Source organism: Ranitomeya imitator, chromosome 1 (assembly GCF_032444005.1).
Source record: "Ranitomeya imitator isolate aRanImi1 chromosome 1, aRanImi1.pri, whole genome shotgun sequence".
In the NCBI taxonomy this organism is placed as follows: Eukaryota; Metazoa; Chordata; class Amphibia; order Anura; family Dendrobatidae; genus Ranitomeya; species Ranitomeya imitator.
The window spans coordinates 905,253,234-905,278,214 of record NC_091282.1 but is presented as its reverse complement, the minus strand read 5'-3'; the positions used below and the strand labels follow the sequence as shown (position 1 = coordinate 905,278,214).

At 46.6% G+C, this 24,981-nt stretch overlaps 1 protein-coding gene across 1 annotated transcript in view; it reads left to right on the top strand.

Moving 5' to 3' along the window:
- The first annotated feature begins 3,627 nt into the window (after positions 1-3,627).
- The window catches only part of LOC138658207 (N-acylethanolamine-hydrolyzing acid amidase-like), a 204,626-nt gene continuing 183,272 nt past the window's right edge, over positions 3,628-24,981 (top strand). Inside the window, exon 1 of the mRNA XM_069745717.1 lies at positions 3,628-3,869. Coding sequence (XP_069601818.1) covers positions 3,646-3,869 — 224 coding nt within the window. The 5' untranslated portion in view covers positions 3,628-3,645. The remainder of the gene's footprint in view (positions 3,870-24,981) is intronic.

Here is a 24,981-nt window from a genome sequence, read left to right as displayed (position 1 = left end):
TGGGGACGCAGGATGGGTGCAGCACATGTCAGAATGGAGGCTCAGGATGGGAGCAGCACATGTCAGAATGGGGGCGCAGGATGGGAGCAGCACATGTCAGAATGAGGGCGCAGGATGGGAGCAGCACATGAGAGGATGGGGACGCAGGATGGGAGCAGCACATGACAGGATGGGGACGCAGGATGGGTGCAGCACATGTCAGAATGGAGGCGCAGGATGGGAGCAGCACATGTCAGAATGGGGGTGCAGGATGGGAGCAGCACATGACAGGATGGGGACGCAGGATGGGAGCAGCATATGACAGGATGGGGACGCAGGATGGAGCAGCACATACCAGGATGGAGACCATATACCAATATAAATGCTCACCACCCGGGCGTAGAACGGGTTCAATAGCTAGTATATATATACACGTATACAGCTCTGGCAAAAAATAAGAGACCACTGAAAAATGTTCAGTTTGTCTGATTTTTCTCTTTATAGGTATATTTTTGAGTAAAATGTAAATTGTTCTTTTATTTTATAAACTGCTGACAACATGTCTCTGAAGTTCCAAGCAATAAATTTTGTAATTATTTTCTGAAAATGAGAAATGGTCAAAATAACAAAAAAATGCATTGCTTGCAGACCTCAAATAGTGCATCATTCACCAGCAGTGGCATCATTGAGGCCGGGCTGAACTGTGGTGACTTCAGGACTGTGGGAAAATGCTGGTAATGATGTTACAGTTGGTGAATAATGCTGCACTCTCAGCATCTCATTCACCAGTGGTTTTCAGCTGGGATGGTCGCATCTTGGCACCGTCCAGGTTGAAAACTATTTAGCCCCCAGACATGGATAGCGTGGGACAGAACAACGGACAGGTATGGTATATTGTTGTTTTCTTATTTTATTTTTATTACAGGAGATCGAGGGCTTTGGGGAATTAGGTGTTGCAGTATGTATGGTTTAATTTAGAATATTAAAGGTGTCTTTGTCATTTTTTCAAATAAAGTATTTTATTCTGGCTGTGTCTTTATTTAACATATAACTATAGGACTAGTAATGGAGAGATGTCTTACAGACACCTCTCCATTACTAAGCCGTGGGCTTGATTTCACCTGACATTACAGAGGTGACATCAAATCCACAATTATGAACCTTACTTGCCACCGCTACAGGGCAAGAGCCGGGCCAAGCACCAAAGTTGGCTCATTTAATAGATGTGCCTTTTCTGGGCAGTTGCGGGCTGCTGTTTTTAGGCTGGGGCCTATATCTATGACCCCTTACCAGCCTGAGAATAGCAGCCCCCAGCTGTGAGCTTTAGCAAGACTGGTTGTCAAAAATGGGGGGACCCACGCCGTTTTTTAAAATTATTTATTTAAATAATTAAAAAAAGAGCGTGGGGACTAGGGTTGAGCGAAACGGGTCGGCCATTTTCAGAAGTCGCCGACTTTTGGCAAAGTCGGGTTTCATGAAACCCGACCCGACCCCTGTGTGGGGTCGGCCATGAGGTCGGCGATCTTCTGAATCTGGTATTGGAATTCCGATACCGAGTTCCGATATGTTTGCAATATCGGAAATCGGTATCGGAATCCATATTTAAGTGTAAAATAAAGAATTAAAATAAAAAATATTGCTATACTCACCCTCTGACGCGCCCTGGTACTAACCGGCAGCCTTCCTTCCTTAGAATCAGCGCGTGAAAGACCTTAGATGACGTCGCGGCTTGTGATTGGTCGCGCGACCGCCCATGTGACCGCTCACGCGACCAATCACAAGCCGCGACGTCACCGAAGGTCCTTCAAGCGCTGATTCTTAGGAAGGAAGGCTGCCGGAAAGAAGCAGGGCGCGTCCGAGGGTGAGTATATTAGGTATATTAGGTATATACTCACCCTCGGACGCACATGGGCGGTCGCGCGACCAATCACAAGCCGCGACGTCATCTAAGGTCTTTCACGCGCTGATTCTAAGGAAGGAAGGCTGCCGGTTAGTACCAGGGCGCGTCAGAGCGTGAGTATAGCAATATTTTTTATTTTAATTCTTTATTTTACACTTAAATATGGATCCCAGGGCCTGAAGGAGAGTTTCCTCTCCTTCAGACCCTGGGAACCATTAGAAACCCAATGCACTGCATTGGGTTTCGTGTTTCGGCCGACCCCGACCCCGACTTTTCTATAGGATCGGCCGATTTCACTCGACCCGACTTTTGAGAAAGTCGGGTTTCTTGAAACCCGACCCGATCCTATAAAAGTAAAAGTCGCTCAACCCTAGTGGGGACCCCTCTATTCTTGATGACCAACCTTGCCGAAGCTGACAACTGAGGGTTGCAACCCCCAGCTGTGAGTTTTGCTTGGTTTGTTAAAGAAAATAGGGGGAACCCACATCGGGTTTTTCAGTCGTTTATTTAGTTAGATCACAGGAGGCTGCTGTTCAATACCCCGATCATCCGCACCTGCTGTCACTGTTATTAGCGGCAGTAGGTGCCAGATGATGGGGGGTAGGAGTCCCAAAAGCCCCCACCTGCTGTCATCATTCAGGCATCATTCTCCTCTGCTCACGCTGATCACCAGCAGAACAGGGGAGAATGACGAGAGCCGGCTTCAGCACCAACCATCGGGGAACAGCACTTACTGTAGCGCTTCATCCCCGGCGGCCGTCCGTGTGGTACTGATACGGCACACAGGTGGCACACAGTTGCCACATGTGTACTGCACATAGTAACACACACGGACACATGAACACACTGACATGGATATCTCCAGTACCGTTTTTTTTCCAGTACTGGAAATATAATGACGTGTGAAACCGGCCTTACCAAGTGGCGTCTGTAATAAAAGCGTGGCGCAGCATGGTTATAACATAAGAAACAGAGAGAACAAACATAGAAGTGGATGCAACACTATGATAGTCCCTCCTGATTAGCTTTGCTATATACCATTTGATGTGAAAGCTGCAAGACATTATGGGGAGGCCAGCCAAGGGTTAGCGAGTTCCTAAAAATTTGAAGTCTATTTGATTCACATACAATTGATTTGTGCTTCTCTTATACATACCTAGTTATCAATAATTACTATATTAAATTCACCCTTTACTTATACTGTAGTCCAATATGTGCATATTCAATACCTTAAATGTGCATAATTGCTGAATGGCTCTGTCATGTTATGGTGGGTCACAGGTTGCAACCCAACCCAATTTTGAATCATTAAATGCAGTTTTGAAATGCAAGAGCAGAGTGTTCATGTTTTTCAAACAGACACCATGTAGACCTGGCCTAAATGTCTACAGATGTATGACCATAGGCAGCAAATCTTTTTGCAGGAATTTGTCGGTCAGGACATCTGAAATGCATATGATAATTATTCTATATCCTCAACTTTAATGTCATGCTGATATGTATTGTTTTCATGTGACATTAGAGGTCATTCAGGGTAGGCTATTTTATCAAGATCATGAGACCAATCTTTACACAATGACCCTAAGAGTGTAGTACTACATAATTTACAAAACACCCATTTACCATGTTTACAACCTTGCACTGTGCACCTTTGCTGCACCGTTTGTATGCTTGGACTCTGCTCATGCAAACAGTGACCTCCCACACAATTCTATTATAATAATATACATAGCAGACCCTGTGACAGTCCGGTAAGAGCTTTTACCATGCCAGTTGTGTTGTGGATCAAGTTGATAATCTCTACTATGCTTTGGATGTATCTTTTGCTACCATTACTTTTTTGCTCTCCGTCATTGACCTCTGAAGTCAAGGACTATGCAGCACCACGATATAATATTAGCTTGGATCTCAGCCCTGAGCAGCGTTGGGAACATATTTTGCAGAATTACAACGTAACCCAGTTGAAAAGATATATAGATATTTTCTTTCGGTAAGTTTTAAAATTGTCCATTGTCTAACAATCGTATAATCTATAGGCTAAGTTCACGCAAACATGTAAAATATATGTTCTGGATTTAGATCCAGAGGAAAACTATGATTCCTCATCTGTATTGTCATCCATATGCCATCTGTTTGCTATCTGAAGGTCGGGTTTTAACATCCATATGGCATCTGATTCATACAGCAGTTAATACAACTTACAAATCCAAAATATTTACCTAAGTTAATAATTGCAATGTATCCATAAAAATCAGATCTTATACAAATGATCATTATGCATTTGTATTTTTTTGTGCACCCGTAGACTTGAATAGGCGAGTCTCATTCGAAATGCAGAAGAAACTAGTGCATGCTGCAGTTTTTTTTAACATGGACACTCGGCAGATGTGAAAAATCTGTCATCTCAACAGCCCAATTGAATAACATTGGTTTGAGTTCATGGTGACTTTGGTAGCTAGACATTAAATTGTGCAGTTTGTTTGTGACTTGCTGTTGTACTGGATTTGCACGATTATTTAAAGTAGTGATTTGGCTGCGAGTCACAAGCAAATAAATATTTGCAAAACCCATTTAGAAATTAAATTAAAAAACTGCCATCATCTATGATTTACTTTCATATCAGGTTGTGAGTGTTGTGTCCTGCCTACAGATAGCTGCCGGGCTCCGCGCGTGTGTAATAATCTGCAGGAACGCGGGATGTCGCCACGGACAGGAGGCAGATCAAGAGTTAAAGTATTTATTTAACAATAAATGCACTCCACTTGCAGGGAGTAGAGGGTTACATGGTGGTGGTAGGAAATGGGACAGAACAGGAAGAGTGGCAGGGTAGGACAGGGATGAACGATAGTTCAGAATTAAAGGGGTGAAACTTTGTGGGAGTACTCTGTGAGGGTACTTTGCAAAACAGCCTCCTGGGGTACTCAGGAAACAAGCTCTGTGGGGGGGCATTCTGCATATAGGCAGTGTAATAGTCCACTGATCACTCTCTTTCTGTATACAAGCCGTGTAATACTCTGCACTTTCTGGGGTGCAAAGAATTAGATCAAAGAGGGGACCATGGCCATGGTGCTGCTGGTGGTGCTGTAGCTGCTGCAGAGAGAGAATGTGGTCAATCTGTGCCTGCTATGTGCCCAAATAAAACATCTACCTCTGGTGCATACAAGCAACAGGAAGTTATGTGTAATTTCGTAGGCTCGAGTACCACTGGACGAATGGTAAGGCCAGAACAAGTAGAGGCTGTTTTAGATCGGATGGCTGAGAGTGCCTCCAGTTTCTTTGCTTTGTCTTCTACCTGGTCCCTGCTGAAAGAGCAGAGTTTGCACCAGCGGCCCATGGGCATCTGTCTTCCACCTCACCCCCTTTCAAATCAGGCAAGCAGTCTGAGCCCCAAGAATTGCAGCAGTCACTTCTACTTTTTGATGAATACGTTGGCTGTGGTTTCGTGAGCCATCCATCTGGCACTACACGAAATGTGCCTCTTGAGTACTTCTGTGTCTCCAAATTGAATACATAGCCTGAGATTGCTCTTTATGCCTTGGAGGTGCTGGAATGCCCTGTGACAAGTGTACTGTCAGAACATGTGTTGAGCATGGCAGGTGGTGTGATCACAGACAGGCTCATTCGCCTGTCCACTGCCAACAGGCTGTTTTGCAGAGTATACTCACTCAGGCTATTTTGCAGAATCCCCCCACAGAGGCAATTTTGCAGCGTACACCCAAACAGTCTGTTTTCCCAAGTACACCCACAGAGGCTGTTTTGCAGACTACACCCACGAAAGCTGTTTTACAGAGTTCAACCACACAGGCTGTTTTGCAGAGTATCTCCACAGAACCAACACTGTCCCTCACTCAAACTTCTTCCTGTCCCCACACTAGTCAGAGCAGAATGGTGGCGCCACCCATGATCTAGCGGTTATACGGGCTGGGTCACATGGTGCACTGGCCAATCACAGCCATGCCAATTATGGTTGTGGTGGCTGTAGACATGCCCACTGTTATGGCTGGCAATCAGGCAACACAGCGTGCAGTAATCAGCGCACATACAGAGATCTGGCAATAACCAAAAACAATAGGACGAGCTCTGAGACGTGGAATCTCTGTAGACTGCAGTACCTGATCTATCCTCACACAACTATAAGCAGCAGTGGATTGCGCCTATCACTACCTATGCAACTCGGCACTGCCTGAAGAGCTGACTAGCCTGAAGATAGAAATACAAGCCTGACTTACCTCAGAGAAATACCCCAAAGGAATAGGCAGCCCCCCACATATAATGACTGTTAGCAAGATGAAAAGACAAACGTAGGAATGAAATAGATTCAGCAAAGTGAGGCCCGATATTCTAGACAGAGCGAGGATAGCAAAGAGAACTATGCAGTCTACAAAAAACCCTAAAACGAAAACCACGCAAAGGGGCAAAAAAGACCCACCGTGCCGAACTAACAGCACGGCGGTGCACCCCTTTGCTTCTCAGAGCTTCCAGCAAAAGTTAATAGCAAGCTGGACAGAAAAAAACAGAAAACAAACTAGAAGCACTTATCTAGCAGAGCAGCAGGCCCAAGGAAAGATGCAGTAGCTCAGATCCAACACTGGAACATTGACAAGGAGCAAGGAAGACAGACTCAGGTGGAGCTAAATAGCAAGGCAGCCAACGAGCTCACCAAAACACCTGAGGGAGGAAGCCCAGAGACTGCAATACCACTTGTGACCACAGAAGTGAACTCAGCCACAGAATTCACAACAGTACCCCCCCCTTGAGGAGGGGTCACCGAACCCTCACCAGAACCCCCAGGCCGACCAGGATGAGCCACATGAAAGGCACGAACAAGATCTGGGGCATGGACATCAGAGGCAAAAACCCAGGAATTATCTTCCTGAGCATAACCCTTCCATTTGACCAGATACTGGAGTTTCCGTCTAGAGACACGAGAATCCAAAATCTTCTCCACAATATACTCCAATTCCCCCTCCACCAAAACAGGGGCAGGAGGCTCCACAGATGGAACCATAGGTGCCACGTATCTCCTCAACAACGACCTATGGAATACATTATGTATGGAAAAGGAGTCTGGGAGGGTCAGACGAAAAGACACCGGATTGAGAATCTCAGAAATCCTATACGGACCAATAAAACGAGGTTTAAATTTAGGAGAGGAAACCTTCATAGGAATATGACGAGAAGATAACCAAACCAGATCCCCAACACGAAGTCGGGGTCCCACACGGCGTCTGCGATTAGCAAAAAGCTGAGCTTTCTCCTGGGACAAGGTCAAATTGTCCACTACCTGAGTCCAGATCTGCTGCAACCTGTCCACCACAGAATCCACACCAGGACAGTCCGAAGACTCAACCTGTCCTGAAGAGAAACGAGGATGGAACCCAGAATTGCAGAAAAATGGAGAGACCAAGGTAGCCGAGCTGGCCCGATTATTAAGGGCGAACTCAGCCAACGGCAAAAATGACACCCAATCATCCTGGTCAGCGGAAACAAAACATCTCAGATATGTTTCCAAGGTCTGATTGGTTCGTTCGGTCTGGCCATTAGTCTGAGGATGGAAGGCCGAGGAGAAAGATAGGTCAATGCCCATCCTACCACAAAAGGCTCGCCAGAACCTTGAGACAAACTGGGAACCTCTGTCAGAAACAATATTCTCAGGAATGCCATGTAAACGAACCACATGCTGGAAGAACAAAGGCACCAAATCAGAGGAGGAAGGCAATTTAACCAAGGGCACCAGATGGACCATTTTAGAAAAGCGATCACAGACCACCCAAATGACCGACATTTTTTGAGAAACGGGAAGGTCAGAAATGAAATCCATCGAAATATGTGTCCAAGGCCTCTTCGGGACCGGCAAGGGCAAAAGCAACCCACTGGCACGTGAACAGCAGGGCTTAGCCCTAGCACAAATTCCACAGGACTGCACAAAAGCACGCACATCCCGTGACAGAGATGGCCACCAGAAGGATCTAGCAACCAACTCCCTGGTACCAAAGATTCCTGGATGACCGGCCAGCACCGAACAATGAAGTTCAGAGATAACTTTACTAGTCCACCTATCAGGGACGAACAGTTTCTCGGCCGGACAACGATCAGGTTTATTAGCCTGAAATTTCTGCAACACTCTCCGCAAATCAGGGGAGATGGCAGACACAATGACTCCTTCCTTGAGGATACTCGCCGGCTCAGATAACCCCGGAGAGTCGGGCACAAAACTCCTAGACAGAGCATCCGCCTTCACATTTTTAGAGCCCGGAAGGTATGAAATCACAAAATCAAAACGAGCAAAAAATAACGACCAACGGGCCTGTCTAGGATTCAAGCGCTTGGCAGACTCAAGATAAGTAAGGTTCTTATGATCAGTCAATACCACCACGCGATGCTTAGCACCCTCAAGCCAATGACGCCACTCCTCGAATGCCCACTTCATGGCCAGCAACTCTCGGTTGCCCACATCATAATTACGCTCAGCAGCAGAAAATTTCCTGGAAAAGAAAGCACATGGTTTGAACACTGAGCAACCAGAACCTCTCTGTGACAAAACCGCCCCTGCACCAATCTCAGAAGCATCAACCTCGACCTGGAACGGAAGAGAAACATCAGGTTGACACAACACAGGGGCACAGCAAAAACGACGCTTCAACTCCTGAAAAGCTTCCACGGCAGCAGAAGACCAATTAACCAAATCAGCACCCTTCTTGGTCAAATCGGTCAATGGTCTGGCAATGCTAGAAAAATTACAGATGAAGCGACGATAAAAATTAGCAAAGCCCAGGAATTTCTGCAGACTTTTTAGAGATGTCGGCTGAGTCCAATCCTGGATGGCCTGAACCTTAACCGGATCCATCTCGATAGTAGAAGGGGAAAAGATGAACCCCAAAAATGAAACTTTCTGCACACCGAAGAGACACTTTGATCCCTTCACGAACAAGGAATTAGCACGCAGTACCTGGAAAACCATTCTGACTTGCTTCACATGAGACTCCCAATCATCTGAGAAGATCAAAATGTCATCCAAGTAAACAATCAAGAATTTATCCAGATACTCACGGAAAATGTCATGCATAAAAGACTGAAAAACAGATGGAGCATTGGCAAGTCCGAACGGCATCACCAGATACTCAAAATGACCCTCGGGCGTATTAAATGCCGTTTTCCATTCATCTCCCTGCCTGATTCTCACCAGATTATACGCACCACGAAGATCAATCTTAGTAAACCAACTAGCCCCCTTAATCCGAGCAAACAAGTCAGAAATCAATGGCAAGGGATACTGAAATTTAACAGTGATCTTATTAAGAAGGCGGTAATCAATACACGGTCTTAGCGAACCATCCTTCTTGGCTACAAAAAAGAACCCTGCTCCCAATGGTGACGACGATGGGCGAATATGTCCCTTCTCCAGGGACTCCTTCACATAACTGCGCATAGCGGTGTGTTCAGGTACGGACAAATTAAATAAACGACCCTTAGGGAATTTACTACCAGGAATCAAATCAATAGCACAATCACAATTCCTATGCGGAGGTAGGGCATCAGACTTGGACTCTTCAAATACATCCTGAAAGTCAGACAAGAACTCTGGGATGTCAGAAGGAATGGATGACGAAATAGACAAAAATGGAACATCACCATGTACTCCCTGACAACCCCAGCTGGTTACCGACATAGAGTTCCAATCCAATACTGGATTATGGGTTTGTAGCCATGGCAACCCCAACACGACCACATCATGCAAATTATGCAGTACCAGAAAGCGAATAACTTCCTGATGTGCAGGAGCCATGCACATGGTCAGCTGGGCCCAGTACTGAGGCTTATTCTTGGCCAAAGGTGTAGCATCAATTCCTCTCAACGGAATAGGACACCGCAAAGGCTCCAAGAAAAATCCACAACGTTTAGCATAATCCAAATCCATCAGATTCAGGGCAGCGCCTGAATCCACAAACGCCATGACAGAATACGATGACAAAGAGCACATTAAGGTAATGGACAAAAGGAATTTGGACTGTACAGTACCAATAACGGCAGAGCTATCGAACCGCCTAGTGCGTTTAGGACAATTAGAAATAGCATGAGTAGAATCACCACAATAGAAACACAGTCTGTTCAGACGTCTGTGTTCTTGCCGTTCTACTTTAGTCATAGTCCTGTCGCACTGCATAGGCTCAGGTTTACTCTCAGACAATACCGCCAGATGGTGCACAGATTTACGCTCGCGCAAGCGACGACCGATCTGAATGGCCAAGGACATAGACTCATTCAAACCAGCAGGCATAGGAAATCCCACCATTACATCCTTAAGAGCTTCAGAGAGACCCTTTCTGAACAAAGCCGCTAGTGCAGATTCATTCCACAGAGTGAGTACTGACCACTTCCTAAATTTCTGACAATATACTTCTACATCATCCTGACCCTGGCATAATGCCAGCAGATTTTTCTCAGCCTGATCCACTGAATTAGGCTCATCGTAAAGCAATCCCAGCGCCTGGAAAAATGCATCAACATTACTCAATGCAGAATCTCCTGGTGCAAGAGAAAACGCCCAGTCCTGTGGGTCGCCGCGCAAAAAAGAAATAATAATCAAAACCTGTTGAATAGGATTACCAGAAGAATGAGGTTTCAAGGCCAAAAATAGCTTACAATTATTTCTGAAGCTCAGGAACTTAGTTCTGTCACCAAAAAACAAATCAGGAATCGGAATTCTTGGTTCTAGCATCGATTTCTGATCAATAGTATCTTGAATCTTTTGTACATTTACAACGAGATTATCCATTGAGGAGCACAGAGCCTGAATATCCATGTCCACAGCTGTGTCCTGAAGCACTCTAATGTCTAGGGGAAAAAAAAGACTGAAGACAGAGCTAAGAAAAAAAAATGATGTCAGGATTTCTTTTTTCCCTCTATTGGGAATCATTGGTGTGGCTCCTTGTACTGTTATGGCTGGCAATCAGGCAACACAGCGTGCAGTAATCAGCGCACATACAGAGATCTGGCAATAACCAAAAACAATAGGACGAGCTCTGAGACGTGGAATCTCTGTAGACTGCAGTACCTGATCTATCCTCACACAACTATAAGCAGCAGTGGATTGCGCCTATCACTACCTATGCAACTCGGCACTGCCTGAGGAGCTGACTAGCCTGAAGATAGAAATACAAGCCTGACTTACCTCAGAGAAATACCCCAAAGGAATAGGCAGCCCCCCACATATAATGACTGTTAGCAAGATGAAAAGACAAACGTAGGAATGAAATAGATTCAGCAAAGTGAGGCCCGATATTCTAGACAGAGCGAGGATAGCAAAGAGAACTATGCAGTCTACAAAAAACCCTAAAACGAAAACCACGCAAAGGGGCAAAAAAGACCCACCGTGCCGAACTAACAGCACGGCGGTGCACCCCTTTGCTTCTCAGAGCTTCCAGCAAAAGTTAATAGCAAGCTGGACAGAAAAAACAGAAAACAAACTAGAAGCACTTATCTAGCAGAGCAGCAGGCCCAAGGAAAGATGCAGTAGCTCAGATCCAACACTGGAACATTGACAAGGAGCAAGGAAGACAGACTCAGGTGGAGCTAAATAGCAAGGCAGCCAACGAGCTCACCAAAACACCTGAGGGAGGAAGCCCAGAGACTGCAATACCACTTGTGACCACAGAAGTGAACTCAGCCACAGAATTCACAACAGCCCACAGCCAAAAATCTTGTTGATTAGCTGTGCTGTAGCCTTTCAAAAAGCTTAATTGTGGGAACTGCGAACACTAAAACCTACTTCTATGAGAAATCCTTGTTCAGAGTTCAGCACCAGAGTTCAGTTTGGGTTCGCTCATCTCTACTCTGCAACACTTCCATTTGGGGAGATGATTGGTACAAGTGACGTCATGGCTACAGATCCTTGACAAGATGAATGCGCCATTGGCACCTGTCTTATTAAATTGGATATATGCATATTTGCTGCTGTTCACGTGTAAGAAGATAGACCAGACCGCGGGTACCTGCATGCCCGGTCTGGAACTGAAAGGGCTGCATCCTCTGTTCCCGGGGGGAAGCTTTAAGGAGGCAGACCTTCCTCTGCAACCGATGGGAAGCACTTGCAAGACAAGACGGAGCTTCCTGCTGACAGAAGGGGCGGGGAGAGCCGTTGGAGAGTGGAGCGCCCCCAGACACAGGGCCACGACGTTTCGGTACCGGGCCTCTCTGGTTCGGTTCTGAGGCTGTCACGGTGGCTAGACCTGGTCCGCGACCCTGCTAAGGGGCGTCCAATAAAGGTGGTGGTAAAGTCTGTCAGGAGTTCGTGACGCCACCTGTGGTGTTCGGTCAGGGTGACCTACGCTGCTGTAGGGTCCGCTGGGGTGATGGAATGGCAGCTGGATGGTATACCTTCCCACAGGTGAAGTATGTCCCCAGGGCTTCCCAGTAGGGTGGATGGTGGTGATGTGAGGTGCAGGCAATAACGAGGACACAGGGTTGCAGTCTCTTGACCTTTTACTGAAGGCTTCAGTACACCCAGTCCAGAGCACGTTCAACCGGACTATCAGAGACCGGCCGGTCCGATGGGCACATCCAGAGTTTCCCTCGCAGATGGAAATCGTTGCCTACCAATAGCGCCTGTGTGTTGTAGTCCTACCCTGCTGAGCACTCGGAATAGTCCTCACAACTGCTGTTCTCTTTCGTTCATTCTCTACAGCTTTCTCTCTCTCTCTTTCTTTGGTCCCAGATGTTGCTAGTTTCTAACGTCCCCCAGATATGTTATGGCTAGGACGCCACCTGTTTGACGGGAAGGCTTGGAGGTCTTCCGGGACCCTAGAGACGCCCGTCTCCCAATGTTGCCCCCTATGTCTTCGTAGGTGTAGAAGGTAGACAGCCAACCTATAATTGACTGTCCAGCGGAATTTGAAGTAATGCGTGGAGTCAGTTACTCCTACGGTGATCCGGCCACCGACTACGCGCCTCAGTAAGATGTTGCCTTCCTCTCTCGACATGACTCTTACTGGCTCTCCTTTGTGCTGATCTCATTTACACTGTTCCACAATATTCTTCCCCTCTTGTCTCTTCCTTAGGATACCGCCGCAAGGTGTGCAGGCACGGTTCCGTAACGTTCTGTTCTGTCGCTAGGCACCTGCCAGGTTCCCACGCCTGACAGGGACCCCCTGTGTCTTCTCCCCGCAACACCCCCTGCCACGGGATGTTGCCTGGTTCCAACCCAGTCAGCCTCTGACTAACTTCCTCCCCAGCCCCTAGTTTTACCAGTGTGAGGAGTGGCCCAATAAATGAAGCCTTTTTCTCCCCCTAGTGGCCGGAGTGTGAAGTGTAATGTGTTCTGGTGATACCTGGTCAGGAGAACTCTTTAGTGCCATCGGACGTACCGCTACTCGCCTTGGGGCCATACTGCAACGACCAGGTCTCTGGGGCGCTGCACTCCCCCCCGGTTAAATCCAGTACTCCTGGACTGGTGAGAAGAACAACAATATAATGCGGTGAAAGACATACAAAAATTTTTTTAAATGCTAAGAACAATAAATAGAAAAGGTGCTTCCCTTTATGGGAGGTAAGGACACTTGAACGTTACAAACAATAACAGGATTAAATATTTTTAAATAACATTTAGACTATAAATAACTTTCTGTACCCAGCCGGGTATTCTACTAAGTGCAAAAATTTTCGAACATTAACCTAACTCTTCCTTTAAGGGCGTATAAGCTGAACCCACTAAAGGCCTACTAACAAGTACTATAACAACTCAACTTTCTTTTCCGTTCTCACTTCGCCAATGCAGGACCGCCTAGCTCCTTTGGCTGAGCCTACTGCCATTGTGCCGACCATCTTTCTACTTTTCTCAGGAGGACTCTCTCTCTAACCCCTATGGGCTCACTTCAGACTTTCCTGTCCTCAATCTTTATTAACATTATCAAAAATTTCTAAATCCTTTAACATTATTAACGTTTCAGTAAAACAATCATCACACATTCCCTTTAAGAGGGACCCAAGTCTCTGTGCAGATTCTCTTTTCGGCAAGCAAGTCTTTCTGCAGCAAGTCTTCACAAAGTCTTCGCAAAGTCTTCGCAAAGTCTTCTTTGACTTATAAAACCAGTAGGGGGCACCTTTAAGAAGGTGCAACTATTTACAAGACCAGTTTGTGAATCATTCACCGTCCATGATTCGGCAGTCTTTAAACAGTGATGAACAGTAGAAAAAGGACAAACAATAGAAAACAATAGGGATCCCGGGTCAACAAAGGGATCCCTAGGAGTTAACCCTAGACGGGTTTGGAGGTAGCAGCAGGAACAGTTAACTATTTACAAATTTTCAGGTCTTCGAGGTTTATTTCAGCGATTCTGATGACCGGGACAGCTCCGCCGGCAGCAGTGGGCGGGGCCATCCCGCCGGGTACGCATGGGCACTCGGCGTGGTCACAGGAGCTCCTGGACTCCAGTCATGGGTCTGTGTTGCAACTGTGCTGGACCTCGCAGCAACCGAGACGCCAACCTCTTCCGATGTCGAGCTCTCCGCCACCACCGTAGTAACAGTATCCACAGTACAGGTGGTGGTCTTTACAACAGTGCATGTAGGGGTCACCACCGTGGTCTTAGTGACAGTCGTGGTTCGATCACAAGGGGGCACCCTCGCTATGGGGGATGACTTCTCCGCCGCTTTGGTTGATGACAACATGGGGGCTGGTTGCTTGCACACATTCAGGGCGAACCAACCCCTCTCCCCGAAGTGCCGGGTGTAGGTCACTTTGTCCCCCTTGTACAAGTCCCGATCCGGGTGGCCTTCTCTAAGATGGGACTCTACATCCCTCCGGTTTACAATGACCTCGGAATATAGGTCCGGCTCCTTAATGAAGCCCCATCCCCCACGGATCCGGAACTCAATGACGGTGCCCTGCCTGCGTGGGGCCTGGTGAGTGGCACGGTCCTTGCGGGCCCGATCCTTCACTTCAAGGTCCCGCCAGTAGTGGGCTTCCCACTGGGCCTGGTGCTGTCTCTCTGTTTCCTCCCACCGCCGATCCAGCTGGCCCTGGTACTGCTCCCAGCTAAGGGCCTCCACCATCTCTCCCTCCTGTGTCTGCACTCCAGGGAACTCCATGATGTTCGATCCCGGGTTCACCCAGCGGCACACCGTACGCTCTGCATAGACCTCGCCTGGTATGGTAAGCGGCGAGATCGGGGCCTTGAGGAAGTGCTCCATGCCCGTGGGTTGGTCCCATTGTGGAAGGCGCTGGAGTCTATGGGTCCCAGGGAGAGGAGGCGCTGCGACTGGGCCGATTAACAGGTCCTTTGCCGGCGGGACGGGGTCAGCAGACTCACCGATCAAGGCGACTTCTTCCCTTGCGGTCGGCTCCGGTGTTAGCAGAGGGTCCGGAATCAGGGGTTCTTCCGCCGGTGTCTCTTGGCACGGTGCCTTAGCCTCCAGCCGCCACTGGAGCAGCTGCTCCATGAGATCTTCCATCTCATTCTGCAGGAGACCGGTCCCAGTAGTGGACGTTTGGCTGCTGGGCTCATCCGGGTAGCTGGGGGAGCCCTCTGCTTCAACCCCGCAGTCTGGGTCTGAGCTGCTGGCCATGGCGTCCTCCACGTGGGTCGCCTCCTGGTCTCTTTCCCGCTCTCTTCTTCGTGGGCGGTTATGTTTCTTGTTCCTCCACCCCCCATTGAGGATCAGGAGGCGGATCTCTGCTGCTGACGGACACGTCCTCACGGTGCAGAAATATTTAGACTGGGCGGCCATTACTTTTCGCGCTTTTCAGCTCGCTCACGCCTACTTCCACGCCCTTCTTCTTCTCTTGCGCTCCTCGTGGCGCTACAATGGCGGCAGTTTTGGCGGGAAGCTTGCGGCAGATAACAATACACAGTCTTTGTAATAAATCACAGTCCAACACGGTTCAATCACAGTTCCAAGGCACACATGACCCAATTTTTCAGGCTTAAGTACGATCCTGTTCGTGACGCCAAGTTGAAGCGCCCCCAGACACAGGGCCACAACGTTTCGGTACCGGGCCTCTCTGGTTCGGTTCTGAGGCTGTCACGGTGGCTAGACCCGGTCCGCGACCCTGCTAAGGGGCGTCCAATAAAGGTGGTGGTAAAGTCTGTCAGGAGTTTGTGACGCCACCTGTGGTGTTCGGTCAGGGTGACCTACGCTGCTGTAGGGTCCGCTGGGGTGATGGAATGACAGCTGGATGGTATACCTTCCCACAGGTGAAGTATGTCCCCAGGGCTTCCCAGTAGGGGGGATGGTGATGGTGTGAGGTGCAGGCAATAACGAGGACACAGGGTTGCAGTCTCTTTACCTTTTACTGAAGGCTTCAGTACACCCAGTCCAGAGCACGTTCAACCGGGCTATCAGAGACCAGCCGGTCCGATGGGCACATCCAGAGTTTCCCTCGCAGATGGAAATCGTTGCCTACCAATAGCGCCTGTGTGTTGTAGTCCTACCCTGCTGAGCACTCGGAATAGTCCTCACAACTGCTGTTCTCTTTCGTTCATTCTCTACAGCTTTCTCTCTCTCTCTTTCTTTGGTTCCAGATGTTGCTAGTTTCTAACGTCCCCCAGATATGTTATGGCTAGGGCGCCACCCGTTTGACGGGAAGGCTTGGAGGTCTTCCGAGACCCTAGAGATGCCCCTCTCCCAATGTTGCCCCCTATGTCTTCGTAGGTGTAGAAGGTAGACAGCCAACCTATAATTGACTGTCCAGCGGAATTTGAAGTAATGCGTGAAGTCAGTTACTCCTACAGTGATCCGGCCACCGACTACGCGCCTCAGTAAGATGTTGCCTTCCTCTCTCGGCACGACTCTTACTGGCTCTCCTTTGTGCTGATCTCGTTTACACTGTTCCACAATATTCTTCCCCTCTTGTCTCTTCCTTAGGATACCGCCGCAAGGTGTGCAGGCACGGTTCCGTAACGTTCTGTTCTGTCGCTAGGCACCTGCCAGGTTCCCACGCCTGACAGGGACCCCCTGTGTCTTCTCCCCGCAACACCCCCTGCCACGGGATGTTGCCTGGTTCCAACCCAGTCAGCTTCTGACTAACTTCCTCCCCAGCCCCTAGTTTTACCAGTGTGAGGAGTGGCCCAATAAATGAAGCCTTTTTCTCCCCCTAGTGGCCGGAGTGTGAAGTGTAATGTGTTCTGGTGATACCTGGTCAGGAGAACTCTTTAGTGCCATCGGACATACCGCTACTCACCTTGGGGCCATACTGCAACGACCAGGTCTCTGGGGCGCTGCAGAGAGCACACAGCATCGGGGACAAAAAGGGAAAAATGCGCACGAAGCCAGTCAGTCAGACGCCGGTGCAGAGCAGCACGGAGAGCAGCACGGATGAGAGCAGTGAGCGGCTGCCCCGTCCCCCACCTGAGAGTATCAGGCCTGTGACTGGCTGTGCTGCTGCCATCCAGGAGGAAAGGAGCTGTAGTACTGGGGGGATTAGTGTGCCAGTGGAGCCGTGCAGAGCTATGTGCACAGAGCAGAGCCAGGGCGGGAAAGCCGAGTGATGAGTTGGGTGTGGTGTCTGCTGACAGGACAGAGTGTGCCGTGTATATAGCCCGAGCCAACGAAACTCCTTCAGCCCACTGCTGATGTACTACTAGGCGATAGACCCCCGCCATCCTCCGCGACTAGAGGAGACGCAGACTTGACATCAGGGACTGTATCAGGTGTGCGACGCCGAGAGAGGCAGAGGACTAGGCCCGAGCCCTGTCACCCAGGATCTGTGTACGCCGCAGAGCAAAGTCCCGCTCCACCGGTCTCTATGTTGGACTCAGTACCATGCTAGACACCTTTAAGTACGGTAAATCCACCCGCTTCCCGAGACTGTGTTGAGATGTTACGCGCCACTGTTGACGGTGCCAACCCAGAGAAGACTACAGTCTGATAAGGATCACTCCATCTTCAGTCACTTCTATATTGTTATGTCCTGTCTATAGATACCTCCAGGGACATGTGCATGATCAGCTGGTATCGTGCGCCTGTGCTATTTTAATAAATAGAACAGGTGTATAATACCTGCTGATGGTGTCTGACAGGTATAATAATACTATTAGTGTTTATTTATGTAGCGCCAACATATTCCACAGCGCTTTATGTATCTGTAAGCATGACATCACCAATAGGGATGAGCGGACCCGTGGATGTTCGGGTTCGTCGGGTTCAACCAAAGTTCGGTTCAGGTATCAGAATTCTATCCATACTTTGACCCGAACTCCATAGAAGAACAATGGCGATGCCAGTTTTGTGCTATAAAATGGTTGGAAAATGGCTGTGGGTCTGTAAAAGAAAATAAAATGGGGGTAAGAGCAGGAAAATTGCCCTGCAAACAAATGTGGATAGAAAAATCACTTAACATTCCACTGAAGAGTACCACTGTTTTTGTGTTTTTTTGGAGGCGGGGGATACTCTGCAAAACAGCCATGTTGGGGGTACTCTGCAAAGCAGCTTTTTTGGGGTACCCTGAAAACAGTCTCTGGGGGGGTATTCTGAAAACAGCCTCTGCGGATATACTCAGCTGACCAGCCTTGTTGGGGGCACTCTGAAAACAGCCTTTAGGCTATATGCACACGTCAGGATTTCTTGCAGAAATTTCATGAACAATACCGGACATTTTCTGCAAGAAATCCGCATGCGGTTTTTTTTTAGGCGTTTTTGTGGATTTTTCCGGAGGTTCTCAATGCAATAATATAGTGGGAAATCCGCAAAAAATCCGCAAAATTAATGAACATGCTGCGTTTTTTACCGTGATGCGTTTTTTTTCCGTGAAAAAAACACAACATATGCACAAAAATTGCGGAATGCATTATAAATGATGGGATGCATATGTATGCATTTTTTAAGCTGTTTTTATCTCGTTTTTATAGCGAAAAACGCGAAAAAAACGCAAAAAATCCGGAAGGTGTGCACACAGCCTAAACAGTGAGAGCCACGCATAACTCATCCAGGACCTGAGATAACTCCAATCCTGGCAGCTTAACCACATAAATATCTAAGTCAATAGCGACTGTGGAAGCTGAGGAATTAGTCAGGAGCCATCCTCCAACCTCTTGTTTCAGTTGTTTCCTTTTATTCTATTGATTATACTGCTGTTAACATTTTTTTTTTCTCATATAATGTGGCTTGTGACCATTTTTCAAAGCTGAATGTGGCTCTCAAGATAAGAATGGTTTGAGACCACTGCTGTAGCTCCACATGAATACCTGCTGCTCTTCTGGTGTTTTCCCTGACCACTTTTGGAGTTTCTTCCTTAGTAGTCTCAGCCCCAACTTCTGAGCTATGAAGATACACCAAATGTATGCTGTAGCAATCCTTCTGCATTGTTTAGGCCAGTGATGGGCAACCTTTTGAGCTTGGTGTGTCAAAATTCGCCAAAAAACGAACATAACTTGGGTGGGGTGTCACCTTGGTCTTGCTATTATTTAACTTGTGTGGGGTGCCGTGAACTAAGATAAGTGAGGGGGAGGGGGAATTCTTCCAGTGATGGCGAACCTGTGGCACTCCAGCTGTTGCAAAACTACAATTCCCATCATGTCTTCACAGCCAAAGCTTTTGCTTTGAATGGCCAGGCATGATGGGAATTGTAGTTTTGCAACAGCTGGACTGTCACAGGTTCGCCATCACTGATTTAGTGACTTTTTTGTTGCTGAATTTCATTGGCTAAATGTTCAATTGAAGGTTGGTATTTTGTACACTTCAAGCCCAAGCAAGCGCTACTAAGGTCATCTGTCAATCTGTTTCTTTTGTTGGTTTTGATATTATTTAATGCTGAGAATAAGGTCTCACAAAAGTAGGTAGAGGGAAAAATAGTGAGTAAAGCCATTGCTATATTTTTCAGGGTGCTAAAAGTGTCTGGTAACCTATTCCAGGCAATCCAAATTTCCTGTTCATAGTGGCACTCCTCTTGATTCTCCAAGCGGCACCTTTCTAGATTCTCAACCTTTGACCTCAAGTCAACAAACACCTGAGCCCAGATGCTGTCCTGAAATTCTGCAAGTTGCATCTCCAAATCATCAATTTGTATCCACTGGAAACCATTTAATTCCAAACTACTGTAGACTACTACATCAGGATACATAATTATTTTCATGGTCTGTTCTAGGCTTCTAAATTGATTAAATCTATCACTGAACTGGTCCAGTAACGAGTCTAAAACAAGCTGGTACTTTATATGCAAGGGTTCCATTTCATTTTGTACAGCTGCACTGGACTTCTCAAAATACTTTGTTACTCGAGGAAAATACTTATAAGTAGGGTTGAGCGACTTTAACTTTTTTAGGGTCAAGTCAGGTTTGGCGAAACCCGACTATCTCTAAAGTCGAGTCGAGTGAAATCGGCCGATTATGGTGAAAAGTCGGGGATTGACCGAAGCACGAAACCCAATGCAAAGTCAATGGGAATTTTTTTTTTCTCTCTCTCTCTCTCTCTCTCTCTCTCTCTCCCTCTCCCTCTCTCTCTCTCTCTTTCTCTCTCTCTCTCTCTCCCCTCCGTCCCTGAACAGAAAAGCTGGTGTTACACATTTCAAATCGCTACAGCGCACAAGTGACAAGATCACGATAGGTGTCCACGCCCCTAAGACCTATGTCATCACTCTGCCCATGCTCCTTCATTGGCTGAAAAAATGGCGCCAAGCGCGTCATACGAAACGCGACTTTGGTGCGAAAGTACCGCATGGCCGACCCCACACAGGGTTCGGGTCGGGTTTCATGAAACCTGACTTTGCCAAAAGTTGGCGACTTTTGAAAATGAACGATCCGTTTCGCTCAATCCTACTTATAAGTTTTAGTTTCTACATCTCGCTTGAAAATTTTAAGTTTACTTTCAAAAGCTTTTATGTATCCAAACATAACGTCAATACTTTTGCCAAAACCTTGTAGCTTTAAGTTCAGTTCATTACTATGAACAGAGAGATCTGTAAAAAACATCAGGTTGTTGACCCACTTAGAATCATAGAGCTGAGGAAAGTTTCCCAGATCCTTATCCTCAAGAAATACCTTAATTTCTTCAAAGCACTCCACAAAGCGCTCAAGAACTTTGCCTCGGCTCAGCCATCTTACATTATTGTACATCAGCAGTCCACTGTAGGTGGAATCAACCTCCAGTAAAAGTGCAGAGAATTCTCGCTTGTGAAGGGGGCGAGCAGATATTAAATTAACTATTTTTGTAACAATTGACATTAAGTCGTTTAAGTCAGTGAATCCTGCGTTGGCACATAAAGCCTCCTGATGGATAATACAATGAAAAGGCACAATCGGATGTCCAATACCTTCCGTAAACAATTTAACATATCCGACTTTTTTCCCCACCATGTTTGGTGCCCCATCTGTCGTCATTGACACAACTTTAGAGATATCAATGCTTAGGTCACAGAATGTTTGCATAACAACCTTACATATTTCACTTCCTGATGTACTTGTTGGCACTGATACTAACTTTATCAACTCTTCTCTCATTGTGAGACCATCAGAATATCGACCAATAATGAACAACTAAGCATGTGATGTGACATCAGTAGTTTCATCAAGAGAGATCGAAAAATATTTACAATTACTTATGTCTCTCTTTAATTGATGTTGTACGTTTGTGTTCAGTCTCATTATTCGGTCTTTTATGATATTTCTACTGAGTGGTAACTCAGATATTCTCTTAATAATTGCACCTTTATTCTGCATATCATGAAATAGAACTGGTGCACATCTTAAGAGAGTTTCTTTAATAAATTCTCCCTCACTGAGTGCTTTTCCATGCTGAGCTATGGAGTGAGCAATGCTCAGACTTGCAGATGTTAAATTTGTAGAGCTTTTTACAAATTTAAGGATGGAATTAGATTGGCTCTTATGAAGGTGTAGCTGCCTGGAAATGTATTCCTTCCTTTCATCCTCACTTTTTTCAAGAGCTGGGAATGATTAGTTTCAAAATGTCTATTTATATTCCACGTTCTGCTTACTACCGTTTCACTACATAGAACGCAAAATGTTCTGCCATTTTTTTCTATAATGCCATACATCTCAGTCCATGTCTCTTGAAAGGGTCGGCTACTGCTACTACCACTCCCTTTACTTAACTTTGTTTTTTTTATTTTGTGGTTTCTCCATGAGAGGGGCAGTGAGAGAAGATTTATAGTTAGCCCTGCAGGCAATTAGGGGTTAACTAATCCCACCTCATCCCAAACCTCACCACAGTCTTCATCCCAACCCTAACTGTTGTGAATTCTGTGGCTGAATTCACTCCTGTGGTCACAAGTGGTACTGCAGCTTCTGAGCTTCCTCCCTCAGGTGTTCTGGTGAGCTCGTTAACTGCTTCATTACTTAACTCCGCCTGATGCTGCTATCCTTGCTCCTTGTCAATGTTTCAGTGTTGGATCTGAGCTTCTCCTGATTGTTCCTGTGACCTGCTGCTCTGTATAGCTAAGTGCTTTTTGCTTTTTTGTTGCTTTTTTTCTGTCCAGCTTGTCTTTTGTTTTGCTGGAAGCTCTGAGACGCAAAGGGTGTACCGCCGTGCCGATAGTTAGTTCGGCACGGTGGGTTTTTTTTGCCCCCTTTGCGTGGTTTTGCTTTAGGGTTTTTTGTAGACTGCAAAGTTCGCTTTACTGTCCTCGCTCTGTCCTAGAATATCGGGCCCCACTTTGCTGAATCTATTTCATCCCTACGTTTTGTCTTTTCATCTTACTCACAGTCATTATATGTGGGGGGCTGCCTTTTCCTTTGGGGAATTTCTCTGGGGCAAGTCAGGCCTATTTTTCTATCTTCAGGCTAGCTAGTTTCTTAGGCTGTGCCGAGTTGCCTAGGTAGTTGTTAGGCGCAATCCACAGCCGCTTTTAGTTGTGTTTAGGATAGGATCAGGTGTGCAGTCTACAGAGTTTCCACGTCTCAGAGCTCGTTCTTGTATTTTTGGGTATTTGTCAGATCACTGTGTGCGCTCTGATCGCTAAGCACACTGTGTTTCTGGATTGCCTTCATAACACCTGTCATTAGCAAACATAACAGTACAAGGAGCCAACTAATGATTCTCAATAGAGGGAAAGAAAAAGTTCTGACATCATTTTTTTTTTTTTTCTGCTCTGTGTTCACTTTTTTTTTTTCCCCTAGACATTTGGGTGATTCTGGACACAGGTGTGGACATGGATATTCAGGGTCTGTGCTCTTCAATGGATAATCTCGTTATAAATGTACAAAAAATTCAAGATACTATTGATCAGAAATCTATGTTAGAACCAAGAATTCCTATTCCTGATTTGTTTTTTGGAGATAGAACTAAGTTTCTAAGTTTCAAAAATAATTGTAAGCTATTTCTGGCCTTGAAACCTCATTCTTCTGGTAATCCTATTCAACAGGTTTTGATTATTATTTCTTTTTTGCGCGGCGACCCTCAAGACTGGGCATTTTCTCTTGCGCCAGGAGACCCTGCATTGAGTAGTGTCGATGCGTTTTTCCTGGCGCTCGGATTGCTGTACGATGAGCCTAATTCAGTGGATCAGGCTGAGAAAAATTTGCTGGCTTTGTGCCAGGGTCAGGATGATATAGAAGTATATTGTCAGAAATTTAGGAAATGGTCAGTACTCACTCAGTGGAATGAATCTGCGCTGGCAGCTTTGTTCAGAAAGGGTCTCTCTGAGGCTCTTAAGGATGTCATGGTGGGATTTCCTATGCCTGCTGGTTTGAATGAGTCTTTGTCTTTGGCCATTCAGATCGGTCGACGCTTGCGCGAGCGTAAATCTGTGCACCATTTGGCGGTACTGCCTGAGGTTAAACCTGAGCCTATGCAGTGCGATAGGACTATGACTAGAGTTGAACGGCAGGAATACAGACGTCTGAATGGTCTGTGTTTCTACTGTGGTGATTCCACTCATGCTATTTCTGATTGTCCTAAGCGCACTAGGCGGTCCGCTAGGTCTGCCGTCATTGGTACTGTACAGTCCAAATTCCTTCTGTCCATTACCTTGATATGCTCTTTGTTGTCGTTTTCTGTCATGGCGTTTGTGGATTCGGGCGCTGCCCTGAATCTGATGGATTTGGATTATGCTAAACGTTGTGGGTTTTTCTTGGAGCCTTTGCGGTGTCCTATTCCATTGAGAGGAATTGATGCTACACCTTTGGCCAAGAATAAACCTCAATACTGGGCCCAGCTGACCATGTGCATGGCTCCTGCACATCAGGAAGTTATTCGCTTTCTGGTGTTGCATAATCTGCATGATGTGGTCGTGTTGGGGTTGCCATGGCTACAAACCCATAATCCAGTATTGGATTGGAATTCCATGTCGGTATCCAGCTGGGGTTGTCAGGGGGTACATGGTGATGTTCCATTTTTGTCGATTTCGTCATCCACCCCTTCTGAGGTCCCAGAGTTCTTGTCTGATTATCAGGATGTATTTGAAGAGCCCAAGTCCGATGCTCTACCTCCGCATAGGGATTGTGATTGTGCTATCAATTTGATTCCTGGTAGTAAATTCCCTAAAGGTCGATTATTTAATTTATCCGTGCCCGAACACGCCGCTATGCGCAGTTATATGAAGGAATCCCTGGAGAAGGGACATATTCGCCCATCGTCATCACCACTGGGAGCAGGGTACTTCTTTGTAGCCAAGAAGGATGGTTCGCTGAGACCGTGTATTGATTACCGCCTTCTTAATAAGATCACTGTTAAATTTCAGTATCCCTTGCCATTGTTATCTGACTTGTTTGCTCGGATTAAGGGGGCTAGTTGGTTCACTAAGATAGATCTTCGTGGTGCGTATAATCTGGTGAGAATCAGGCAAGGAGATGAATGGAAAACTGCATTCAATACGCCCGAGGGTCATTTTGAGTATCTAGTGATGCCGTTCGGACTTGCCAATGCTCCATCTGTGTTTCAGTCTTTTATGCATGACATCTTCCGTGAGTATCTGGATAAATTCCTGATTGTTTACTTGGATGACATTTTGATCTTCTCAGATGATTGGGAGTCTCATGTGAAGCAGGTCAGAATGGTTTTTCAGGTCCTGCGTGCTAACTCTTTGTTTGTGAAGGGATCAAAGTGTCTCTTCGGTGTGCAGAAAGTTTCATTTTTGGGGTTCATCTTTACCCCTTCTACTATCGAGATGGATCCAGTTAAGGTCCAAGCCATCCAGGATTGGATTCAGCCGACAT